This window comes from Meleagris gallopavo, chromosome 11 (assembly GCF_000146605.3).
Source record: "Meleagris gallopavo isolate NT-WF06-2002-E0010 breed Aviagen turkey brand Nicholas breeding stock chromosome 11, Turkey_5.1, whole genome shotgun sequence".
Classification (NCBI taxonomy): domain Eukaryota; kingdom Metazoa; phylum Chordata; class Aves; order Galliformes; family Phasianidae; genus Meleagris; species Meleagris gallopavo.
The window spans coordinates 10,543,092-10,555,178 of record NC_015021.2 but is presented as its reverse complement, the minus strand read 5'-3'; the positions used below and the strand labels follow the sequence as shown (position 1 = coordinate 10,555,178).

General features: G+C 48.2%; 2 protein-coding genes across 4 annotated transcripts in view; one reads left to right on the top strand and one right to left on the bottom strand.

Moving 5' to 3' along the window:
* Positions 1-2: 2 nt before the first annotated feature.
* On the top strand, positions 3-1,586 carry TMEM41A (transmembrane protein 41A; the record flags this gene model as incomplete). Its single annotated transcript, XM_010716709.2, has 3 exons — positions 3-167; positions 480-618; positions 1,142-1,586. Coding segments are annotated over 3 exons (525 nt in total), but the record flags the coding sequence as incomplete, so codon positions are not given.
* Positions 1,587-2,600: 1,014 nt separating this feature from the next.
* Positions 2,601-12,087, bottom strand: part of MAP3K13 (mitogen-activated protein kinase kinase kinase 13) — a 33,604-nt gene continuing 24,117 nt past the window's right edge. For 2 of the 3 annotated variants that reach the window (XM_010716560.3, XM_010716559.3), the window contains exons 11-15: positions 10,399-11,143; positions 9,009-9,079; positions 6,940-7,237; positions 6,160-6,257; positions 2,601-6,070 (exon numbers count right to left, since the gene is read on the bottom strand). In XM_010716560.3, coding sequence (XP_010714862.1) covers positions 6,034-6,070; positions 6,160-6,257; positions 6,940-7,237; positions 9,009-9,079; positions 10,399-11,143 — 1,249 coding nt within the window. In that variant the 3' untranslated portion in view covers positions 2,601-6,033. Of the gene's footprint in view, positions 6,258-6,939; positions 7,238-9,008; positions 9,080-10,398; positions 11,144-12,087 lie in introns of all 3 variants that reach the window. The other variant, XM_010716561.3, reaches the window with a different exon arrangement.

Below are 12,087 nucleotides of genomic sequence, written 5' to 3'. Positions count from 1 at the left end.
CGCAGAACGTTCTGGCCGGAGCGCTGTTCGGGCCGTGGGTCGGGCTGCTGCTCTGCTCTGCGCTGACGTCCCTGGGAGCCACCTGCTGCTATCTGCTGTCCGGAGCCTTCGGGAAGCGTTTGGTGGTGCGCTGCTTTCCGGATAAAGTGGCGCTGCTGCAGAGAAAGGTAACGGCCGCCGGGCCGGCTTTGGGCCGGTTCGGATCTCGTTCTCGCCGCTCGTGCGCCCCGCCGCTGGGCTCCAGGCGTACGGTAGTCAGCGGTTCTGGACCGGTTGTGTTGTGGGCTGTTGGGGAAGTACATCGCCGCAGCCCTGGAGGCGCTCGGGGCCGGGCTGGACGGGCTGCGGGCAGCCTGAGCTGATGGGAGAACCCAGCCCGCAGCAGGGATGGGACCGGGTGAGCTTCAGGTCCCTGCCGAGCCGTTCTGGGGCCGGGGCCATTCCGCTCGTACTGCTAAAAGGGAGCTTTTCTCTTCCAGGTCGAAGAGAACAGGAGCTGCTTGTTTTTTTTCCTGTTGTTCCTGAGGCTGTTCCCCATGACACCAAACTGGTTTCTGAATCTCTCGGCTCCCATCCTGAACATCCCCATCTCCCAGTTCTTCTTCTCCGTCCTCATCGGTGAGACCTGGCGATGCTGGCAGAGGGGATGTGGTGGCACTGCCTCCTCAGCACCGAGCCCTGGGCTGGGGAAGGCAGAGCAGCAGGGCTGAGCTGGAACTGCCCCGGTTAGCTGCTCACATTCACAGAATCACAGAATGGCCAGGGTTGGAAGGGGCCTCAAGGATCGTGAATCTCCAACCCCCTGCCACATGCAGGGCCACCAACCTCCACATTTAATACCGGACCAGGCTGCCCAGGGCCCCATCCAACCTGGCCTTGAACACCTCTAGAGATGAGGCATCCACAGCCTCTCTGGGCAGCTGTTCCAGCACCTCACCACTCTCTCTGTAAAGATTTACACTGCTCCTCTTGTAAATGTGGGTGCAGCAGCAGCACAGCAAAGTTTTGTGTCACGCCCTTGTCTTTCTGTCACAAACACATATCTGACCTTGGGCAAGGATGTATTTGGGCTAATTTGGCATTCTTTCATGGAGGCAAAGGGGATGCTAACTCTCTTTTCTTTTTGCTCTGATTTTTCCAGGTCTTACACCCTACAACTTCATCTGTGTACAGACAGGAGCCATTCTATCACAAATCAACTCTCTGGATGCCATTTTCTCTTGGGACACACTGCTCAAGCTGCTTCTAATGGCTATGGCAGCATTGATACCAGGGACTCTGATCAAGAAATACAGCAAGAAGCACTTAAAGCTGGATGAAGATGAGCACGCTCCATTACTCAATGGCAAAAAGAGCATGTGATGGCTCAGATGGCCCTTGTGCTGGGGGGACTGCCTCACAAAAGCTGCGGGTCTCTGTTCCTGTGGGTTATATTCTGCATGCTCTGTGTCCTTGTGGACCATGGATAATTGCAGCTTTTATTCTTCTCCTCATCTAAGAGGAGGTGCAACGTTCTCCTTTTTAATTAATGTTTTATCGTGCATGGATCTGCACTGAAAATAGAAGGAAACTTGGTGAACACTGGAGGTAAATTGCCTGTGTCCTTTAAGTCAACCTGCAAATCTCTGCTGTGCTGGCAGGCGTTGCCGGCCTATTGCAAATGGCAGAGAAAGGCAGGAGTAGTGGCAGCCCTGGAGAAAGGTGAGTTGTCCCTCCTGGCCAAGCACCACACTCCTGTGGTCTCCCTACCAGCCCGAGCCCAGGCTTCTCTGGAAGCCTGTACTTCTCCCCAAGTCCAGCTCCAGTGTTGGTGCAGCAGTACTCCAGGAGGAGGGGAAGCCTGGGCTGGTCCCAGCACCATGACTGCCATAGCAACCAGCAGCTGCCTGCTCACAGTGAGGCAGCACTGCACTCAGCTGTGCCAGCAGAAGCCTTGGCTTTTCTTCACTGCCTTTCTAAAAGCAGTGTTTCTTAGCTCTCAGGCTGTGTTCCTCCCCCAGCCCTCTCCCCACCCATACCTACTTGTATTTTTAGCATAAAATGAAAAACAATCCTACTTCTGCGCTGTTAGGTGCAGAGATACAAATAGCAAGTTGAAAGACTAAGAAAAGTAATGTTTCAGGGTCATTAGTTTGTCCCTGTACCTTCCACAGGAGAGCTTTCCCAGATTCAGAAGACACTTTTGCCTGCCACTGTGCTGTAATGCACATCCTGCAGAGAAAACATCCAAGTTTTGAGGACAACCAGGAGGTGTCTCTGCGCATCAGGTCTGACAGGGAGCTGCTCCTTCCCACCACAGCAGCCAGAGCTGGAAACGACCAGGCCAGCAAAGGGCAAAGTTCTCAGGATTCAACTACGCAGCTCACAGCAAAGCAGCTTGCACAAGTAAAGGTCACTGCCCAGGGACGGCGATGTGCTTAAAGTCTACTTGTGTACCATCACATCTGGTATTCAGAGCTCCAAGTAGTTCCAGCTTGGCTGGGGTTAGAGACAGGCAACTGAAAAACAAACTGCTCGCCCACATCTCATTAGTTATTGAAAGACTTTGTCCCAAAGCATACCACAAACCATTCCCAGATACCAGACCAGCCTGAAAAACATTGAAGTACACTGGCTTTTTATTCCATGCATTGTTTGCTTTGATAGTCATTCTTGTTTCCATCACTGTACACTGTTCAATACAAAAAAATCAAGTTTGTATCAGGAATCCGCAGAGCAGGGAGGAGAGAGATGAACACTACTGGACAGGGCCAGGATGAAATGGTTACTCAACACGACAGTGGGGAAGGCAACATTCAGCATTGGGAGAAAATCTAGGCTAGTGTTCAGGAGCTGTCAGCAGCCACGAGAACTGGCTCAGGGAAGTCAGGATGCTGGAAAGGGAACACAGTTTACTTCTGTCCTGCAAACAGGGTGTTACTGCAAGGAAGTGCACAGAACTGCAGCGATGCATCGCAGTCCATGCGCAGATCTGGGCCAGTGGCACCACGCAGAGCACAGCTCAGCCCCCTGCACGGCCGTACACACGGGTGTGTGCAGGCAGAGGGCTGGGATTACACCTCCACCAGTACAGGGCTGTGTGTTCACACGAGGAAGGGGCAGCCCTAGTGACAGCCCCAGAGGGACGCTGCATTGTAGGCAGCAGCTACGAGGAGCAGAGAAGCTGGACGTAAGGGTGTGATGAGCTGGGCATGCAAAGAAACCAGGCCCCAGTGTGGCTGCAGTATTTGCAGCAGCCAGCCAGCAGGGTTCAGCTCTGCTCCTCCAGCTGCAAAAACAGGCCAGCGTGTCCCAGGGTGAAGCAGGGAGCAACCACTGCTCCCCCAGGACAGCTGGCCAGGAAGGTCCCCAAATCCCACACACCAAGGCATCTGCATCTCTGCGGGCCCAGAGAAGTTTCAGCGCATTGTGAAGCTCTGAGCTGAGGCCGCAGCTACCAAAAGCCCCAGAGGATCATCTTGGTAGGGGCAGAGTTAGCACGGACTGAAGCACAGAGACTGAGATAGGCCTGAGCTGGAGGCAGCTCCGCTGTGGGCCTGTTGCTGCAGGACTGCTCGGGGGTACGATGGTAGATGTGATGGGGAGTTCTCAACCTCTCCTTATGGAGTAGTTTGATCTTTGTGCGCGTGTGTTACGTGCACAATTCTGCACCGCTCAGTTCTCATGCCCTAGCCTCCAGCTTGCTGGGTAACTATCTGTACCACCTCATCTGCACCAAAACCTCCCACACCACAACAGCAAAGCCTTGCCACCACCACACGCCGCCGGCCGTGGGAGAGGCCTTTGGGTGGAAGAATGAGTGATGGAAGAGAGAGTAAACAAGAAACAAACCAGACAAGAGCTTCACTCCCCTCCACGCTCTGTCTCGGTGCAGAGCTGAGCATTGCTGCCGCAGGCAGGGTGAGCTGATCTCCTCTCCACAACCTGACAGTCCTGCAGCGGCGATCCACCACGTGCCAGCAGTAACTGCCCACTTCTCTGCCTGTCCTTCTGGATGCTCTTTGCCAGGGGATCTGTAAAGGTTACTCCCTTTGTGACCAACAGCACAGCCACTCGCTCCCTGGTCACTGCTCCCCAGCAGCTCACGGGCTGCCAACCCTACCAGCAACACAAGGAACTGCAGCATCCCCACAAGGAATACCCCAGGGCTCAAAGGCTGACTGCAGCCATCCCAGCCTGACCAGCTGTGCCAGGTTCCCTGCCTTAGGGTGACAGCACCCATGGGAAGCATGGGAGGCAGCAGCTACTGACAGCCACTGAGACCAGCTCTGCTCCCATCTCTCCCAGTGACCAGGGAGAAGGTAACGTCACACAAACAGATTACAATTGTGCTAGCAGTGAAGCCAACCTTCTGATCTACAGAAATGATAATAAATAATAAAATAACATCATAACTTAAGATCTGTGTGTAGTCCAGCTACAAAATTTTAAAATATGGGATAATTTAACTCATACAATACTGCTCTCTGTATAAGACATTTTCCTTCATTTTGCCACGAGGCTATAAATTACCACAGATAAATTCAAACCAATATTTTAACATAAAATGTAAACAAACAAAGCAACAGAAGTACCTGTCCATGGTCCATTCCTGCCGTTCATCTCAGGCTGGGGTGCCAGGCTGCAGGGCAGCACCGGCTGTGTCAGCCAGCACGCTACGAAGGGCAGAGTGAAAGCTCTGGTAGGGGAAGATCAGCTAAAGGGAAGGGAGGGGAGGGCGTGCTCTATCATTTTGTTCTCTTTAAATATCGGTTTAGAAGAGTAGTGTTTGAAGGGAAGGCACTATGAGTTCTATCAGAGAACAAACTTTTCTCATCTGCCAATGCCTCCTCGGCCTGTCCACATAGCAGTATTATCCTCACTTTCACCTGTAGAGTTTCAGCTCGAAGAAGAAACAGGGGCCTCAGGGGACACTGAGACACAGCTGTGCCACAGCCACAAGGCTCCCTGCGCAACCTGTTTTGCACCAAGCCTGACATGAAGGGCAGGCAGCTGAGAATGCTTCCAAGAACATACAGTAAGGAGACGGAGCAGGGCTGATGCTCGTATCTAGGCCAGCAATTCCCAGTCTTCCCCCCCAGCACACAGCTCTCTGCTGGTTACTGATGCTGTTGTAGGTGAGAGGCTGCTTCTCCAAGTCCAGCACAGGCATCTCCAGTTTCCTCCCCAGAAGAGTGCTCGGGCTCTGCAGAACGTGCTCTCCAAGTTCTTGCTTTTCCAACACTGATTTGATTGATTTCTTTAGCTGACTGAAACAGACAGGAGGTAAGAGGAGGAAGTAAACTGGGAAATGGCACACTGCATCTGAAAGAGGATTCCCTGCTCAACTGGAGGTCAACACTGCCAGAGTGAAGCAAGGACGATGTTAAGAAGTGCTCTTATACCAATTCTCAAGAGGACGAGGTTAGAATACATTTGCAGGATCTCACAACCATACGTTGATTAAAAAAAGAAACTAAAAACCCTTAAAACAAAACCCATTATTACATTCCTGGGGATGCATTGACTCAGAAGACCCTGGATGTTAGCACCTCAGTACCAGTTTTCTCCAGGAACACGTCCACCTTCTGATTAAAAAAATGACCCAGCTGGTTATACTGAATTCGCTTTGTTCACAGGTTACCTTACAGTAAGGTCTTTTTTACACTTCCTCATGTGATAAGACGGAGTAGTTGAGTTTTCTTGATCTGTTCTCCAATCTTCAGGGCCGTGAGGCCTGGTCCCCTGTGAAAGCAGCAAGAGAATCCCCCGCTCTGCACACAAAGCTGTCCAGGCAGGACTCCCAGGATGTTTCTCTGTAGTGTGCTTGCTTTCTGAATTTTTTATTTTTTTTTTTTTTTTTGCAACAAGTCTGTGTGTCTATAAATACAATCCACTCTTTACAGTAAAAAGTGTTAAAATGTCAAAAAAATAAATATCCATGTTACAGTAACTAGATTATTCAATAAAATACATCCCTGCCATTCTTGATTGAAATGCTCAAAGAGAATTAATTTCATTTGGACATTTTCCAGAGATTCAGGTTATTGCAAATCACTCCTGGGGTGGGAAGGAGAAACATCTTCTCTTCCTGTAAAGTGTGATGAAGGGGAATGAAGTGGAATCTCAGGGAAATCAAAATGCCAGTATCAGAAAGCTTTGGGGGAGGATCTGTATTACCAAGTAGCAGAGCTGCAGGGCTTATTGGTCCTGACTGTGGCATCAGAACACTCCCCTTCAGAAGAGTCACAGTCTGATTCTCCAAACTGTGCTGGGTTCTGCAAAGCAAAGGGAAAGGGAAATATTTAAGCAACAATCCTACCCTGCAGATCAACCACATCATCCCAGTCAGTAACAAGAGCTGGGTAAAGGTCACCACCAGCAGGGAACGACGAGAAGGCAACACGTGGGAGATGTCAACAGCACATAAGTGCAGTACCAGAGGTCACTTCTCTACCCCTCAAGGAAAAATATCTGCTCAGAGCACCATCATCACACACAGACAAGGGGACGAGGAAATGGTGCGGCACGTTCTGCCCTCCCTCTCCTGGACACTACAAAGACAGTACAAGAAAGAAAACTGTTCTAGCTTCATCACTGGTCTGCCAATGGCTAAGTCTGAGGCAGGCAGTTTATCTCTCTTCCACTTCATTATCTGTTTTATTGCTTTTTTTTTTTTAATCCCAATTAGTGCAACTTCAAATCTGATGACCTCCCAAATATTGCACTCATCCCAGCTGGCAGATTATGCTAAGCTTTTTCTGTGCTGCTTTCACCTCATCTATTTATGTGACCAAGTGCCAGAAAGACCAGGTATCCAAATCACTTCCTTGATGCAGTACATCCAGAACACTTTCTAGGCAGTCATCCTGGTCCTTGGATTCCTCTTTTTTTCCTTTTTCTTTTTTTTTTTTAATTACCCAATGAGTTGAAGAGGGGATTGGTAAACTCACAACTCACCTCACAGCTATGTTCATCTGCACAAAGTTTCCCCAGAGACATCTGAGTCTTGACTCTCCGCACAGCGCACTCTTTGTCTGAAAGCCCATCAGACTGGGTGGAGATTTCAATGGGGATCTCTGGAGTCTGGGACAACATGTCCTCCAGCTTCTCAGCCAGCTCATCTTCCAGCTTGGCAGCCAGCTCATCCGGGCTGTTGGAGTGATCACTGGTGTTCCCCTCCTCTCCATCTGACACGGAGAAGTTCTCCGAGCTGAAGGTTGAGTAGGACTGGCAGCTACTAATGCAGCGGTGAGGTCTGCAAACCAGAAGAGTAGTTCAGCTTCTATTACATTGCTTCTCATTGCAGAGGAAAAGCAGCCTCTTTCCACATCAGCTGAGTCATAACAGATCTTCAAGACTGGCAGCAAGAGCTCTGCAGCATTGAGCTGCCTTTTCTATTTTGGAACTATGGAATTCTACCACCTTTTGAACGAGTTAGTTTAAGATTTGCATCTTTAAATTCATAGAATCAAATTCATCTGTTCTTCCTTGGTCTCTTCTCCTACACGTTCATACTAGCTGATCTACTCTGCAGCATATTCTTCCATAACAGCCCTTTCCCCAAAGAAAGGCCTTATTGTAGGGTTCAAGCTAACTGAATTTGCAATATCTGCACCACCTGGCAGCAGTCACAACAGCCAGCCTAGAATTTAAGTATGTGCACATTGCTTGAATGTGGAAATCACCTTCTGTCGGTGCTTGATAGCAACAAAATATCAGTTGAGGGAACACGCCAGGAGATCCACAATAGGTCATTACATTGAATTCAGGAAAGGCAATTTCTTCCCCAAGATAGTAAATCACAGAAGAAGCAACAATTTCACGCACAAGTACAGAGCACTCATCTAGCCCAGCATTCTATCTCCGACTCTCAGCAAGAAGAAATAATCAGGGAGAAGTATGAGAGCAGGGTGTGCAGACAGAGCCAGCTTTCTCCTGGCATATCTTCCCAGTTTGTGCTCAGGCTTTTGAGCTGTAGATCAAGCCTGGATGGCTGTGCTTATTAACAGCCACTGATGGACCAACCCTCCGTAAATTTAACACTTACAACTTGTTTCTGTTTCAATTTCCACAGCACTCCTCAACAATGAACTGCACATTTGAAATGTTTCGGATGGAAAAAGCACTCTATATTCATTTTCAACCCATTCTTTGCTTCACTAGGTCTCCCTAACTTGAACGTGCGGAATCTTTCCTTGTTTACTTTCTCCATTTCACTTTCAATCCCAGGTACCTCCATTATAGCCTCTCCTCCTGCTAGACAAAAACTTCTCATAGATTTCATTTCTTCTATGGAAACCAGTTCTAACTATTCTTGTCACACTTCTCTGAACCTTCTCAGACTCATTCACAGTCATTTAACTGAGGTAACAAAGATGGCATTTAGGATTCAAGCTTCAGGTGTGTTGTGAATGAATACAATGGCTTTTATCTTCTCTGCTCTGCTCCTAACAACCCTTAACTTATCTGCCCTCTGGATCACTTCTGCACTTCAAGCAGTGGTTTTCATAAAGTTACTGCAGCCATTTACAAGAGCACAGGCCTTTAAGGTTTACTATTACAAATGCTTAAGAAATAAATCCCCTTCAAGTCTCTTATTTTACAGGCAATACCATCAAATCTGACCTGCTGTGTTCTCACTTAGCTCTTACATCCTACATACCTACTACATGAAGGTTCTGGAGTCAGCCCCACTGCAGAAACAGTTAACACAGCTTTTGAAAGAGTCCACAGAGGGTCCCAACAACCAGTCAGTCTGGTTATTATTTTTACAGGCTGAATCACTCTACCTCTTGCTAAACAAGGGTGATCAAGTTGTGCTGTGAACAGCCTGCAACAGGAGAGCCACGCTGGAGATAACAGAACAGGCTGAAAATGGTGAGTCAACATGAAGGATCACTGAGGGCAGATGGGACACACTGAATGTGATTCTGTTCTTTTGCCAGCACAGCTGGTGTGCAGTTGCTATGACAGTTCTGCTGAAATTCGCCCTACCAAAGAGAGATTAGAGTGAATTCACCTTTTACCTTTGTCTACGAGGAAACTCCACTTCACTGTCGACTTCGCCCTCTTCCTCTTCTGAGGAGTCATCGCCACTCTGGCAGAAAACAAAGGACAAGAATGATAGCACAGCTATGAAAGAACAAACACACAACTTCATGGCTGCCCCTTGCACCTCTAGGACAAAGTCACTGTGTTAGCAGCCTGCAACCAAGTGGACAAAAGCAGAACTGACTTGGACTTGGTCTTACTTGGACATTATTTCAGGCAGTCCTAATGCTGCCATTTCTGAATTTGGAGAGAGTGACTTAGAAATAAACTGGAAATACTTCACTTACTGAGAACATAATATTCTGGATTTCACCCACTCCCCCAAACAGAAGCAAACCAAGTAATTCACTGAAACCAACATAAATTATTAAGTTGATGTACCTTGATCTGCTTTACCACATCAACCTCTCCCACATGAGCCTACCCAGAGCAGCATTGGTAATGGCATCCCTTTGCTGGTGGGTTTCACTAACTGGAAAACTTGAGTTTTGTTCCATTTTCTGCTTCAGAGAGGATAGAGCCTTTTGTTTTCGTTTTCCCATCTAAACACACTCCCTGCATTCGTGGTTTTTCACAGCCTCCTCTCATCCTATCTAACCTGCCAAGCCCCAGTTCAGACTCTGTCTTCTTGTAATACGAGCTCATCCTCTTTTCATTCTGGGCTTCAAACCGTACTCTTGGTTCTGGTATCCCCTTTTTCCTTCACTCTTCCACCTAGGCTTAGTTTCCCTTCTCTCTGAACTCACACCAGTTCTACCTCTCTTACCATTTGGATGGAAGAGAAGGAATAAAGAACTGTTTCTGTACAACTGTGCCACAATACCTTTTTGACTCTGGCAGTCCCAGGTCAGTGTGCTTAGTGCTCATATATTTCAAGCCAATCTGCTAACCTGGAACCACAGCTTTCAGTCAAGGAGGATGGTATCTCACAGCTGCTGCAAAGGGCCATCTCCCAAAACCATGGCCAAGGCTGTATTTCTATTCTGAGACACAGCAGTGCTACAGATGCTCAGTGAAACTGTGGCACATTTAACATCAACAAAAGAATGCATTTATCTCCTCCTTTATTTTGAGAAAGGCTTGAAGACACTTTTGAGACTGTTTCAATGACAAAGATTCAACACGTTTTTTGCAATTTTGGGAGCTCCTGAGGCATTATCAGAGGCATCTGACAACGCTCATTGTTAGCTCTGATACAGTACCTCTCAATAAAATTGATCGTAAAAAGAATGCCCAGATCACAAAGCAGAGTTTACATCGACACGATCTGTAAGATACAAGTTGTACTTGCAACCCTAGTGCTCCTTCGGTGGAGAGGTGATGGAGGAAGCCTCATTTCTGTCTAAATCACCATGCTGTCCTTACCTTTTGAATGGGTCTTGCTTTGCAAGGTAGTGCTGAGGAAGCCATGTGCTGTGGTGTGCCTAGAGCAGATGCTGACGTGCAGTTGCTGAAGTCCTCTTCCTCCATCTTCTCAATGAACTGTGCATTTTCATATAGGGAAACAGCCGTCGGCGACTGAGAACGGCTCACTCCTGTTTCAACAGATGACATCTGTACCTGACCGCTGTCCTCTTCCCTGCACTGGAGACAGGAGTTGTACTGATCTGTTTTGCAACACTCCCAGTGATCATCTTTGCTCTCTTTGCTTTCTAGATTCCTCCGGCAATCTGCTTCCATGGCAGTGGAGATGAGGTCGGGGCTGGAACCAGACATCCTCCTTTGTGCATGGTTACTGAGCGGGCTCCGCAGCGCTGCTGCAGGGCCAAAGTACCGTAAGTTGTTTGCACAGTTGGCAATATCCTGTCCGTGGGCATGGAGCCGTGAGTGATGGCCGTGGGGATGGCCGTGGCCATGCTGCTGTGGCAGACCGGGCTGATGAGAATGATTATGAGGTGGAGGTGGGAGTGCATCATCTTGCACAGGCTGGTTTTTCAAGATCCCTGCAAAATCGTTGTAGCTGCCTTTGCTGTTCCCTCGGCGGTGACGTGGCTTACTGCGGTAGCGACTTTTGCCACTCAGTGTTGACATTTTAGGACTTCCTGAGACTGGTGAGCCATTGGATGCTGCTTCTGCACTGGGTATGCCCTCCGACTTCAGCAGATCTGGTCTGAAAGACAGTCAGCAAAAGTTTAACATCAGACCACAAATTAGGAAACGACATCATCGGCTTGGAGCCATAGGAGAGGCAACCACAGCCATAAGCATACTCTGATTTCTGTTGTCTACATGCCTCCCTCCTTCCAGCAGTCTGACTTCTGTCTTTAGGTTCCTTTGATTCCCATCACTCAATGCCTTTTCTGTTCAGCTCATCTCGCTGCTCTTCCAAATATCAACCACATACTCTTCTTCTTCATTCACTTTGATGACCTGCTTCCCAGACTGCTCTTTTCCAAGCCTGAGATCTCAGTGGAGGGCATGTCTTTCACTATGTGCACACACAATGCTCAGCACAATAGCACCCCTAATATGCTGATGGTATCAGACAGCCCATCTTAGAGGCACACGTTAATATTAATTTGGAAGTCATTATTCATTACTAATCAGGACTCTCTAACTCTTGGAAATCCCAGAAAACAACAACTTTCCAAAGAATCTCATTTTCTGAAAGTCATGCAGAGAGGAAATAGCTGAAAGGACAGCATGAATTCCCAAACGCTTGTTTCATTTCTCAACAGTGAATCAAACTTCCTTAAGGGCAGGCTGATTTCCACAATCCCTCATCCTGCCTACAGTCATTCAAATCAGGGATTACCTAAATGTTCTTTAATTGGACTCCAGAATCCAAGATATATCTCCTATGAAAACGTCATCACCTATGGAAAAAATCATATGGACCAAACAGCTTCAGAGAGCTGCATAGGTAGGGGTGAAGGCAGGATTCTTTCCTTTGACCTGAAGGTAATTAAACAGTTGTGGTTCTAAGGATCAGACCTTGCCCAAGAGTGAACGCTCCTTCGGCCTGTTCATAGAATCACAGAATGGCCTGGGTTGAAAAGGACCACAATGATCATCTTGTTTCAACCCCCTGCTACATGCAGGGTTGCCAACCAC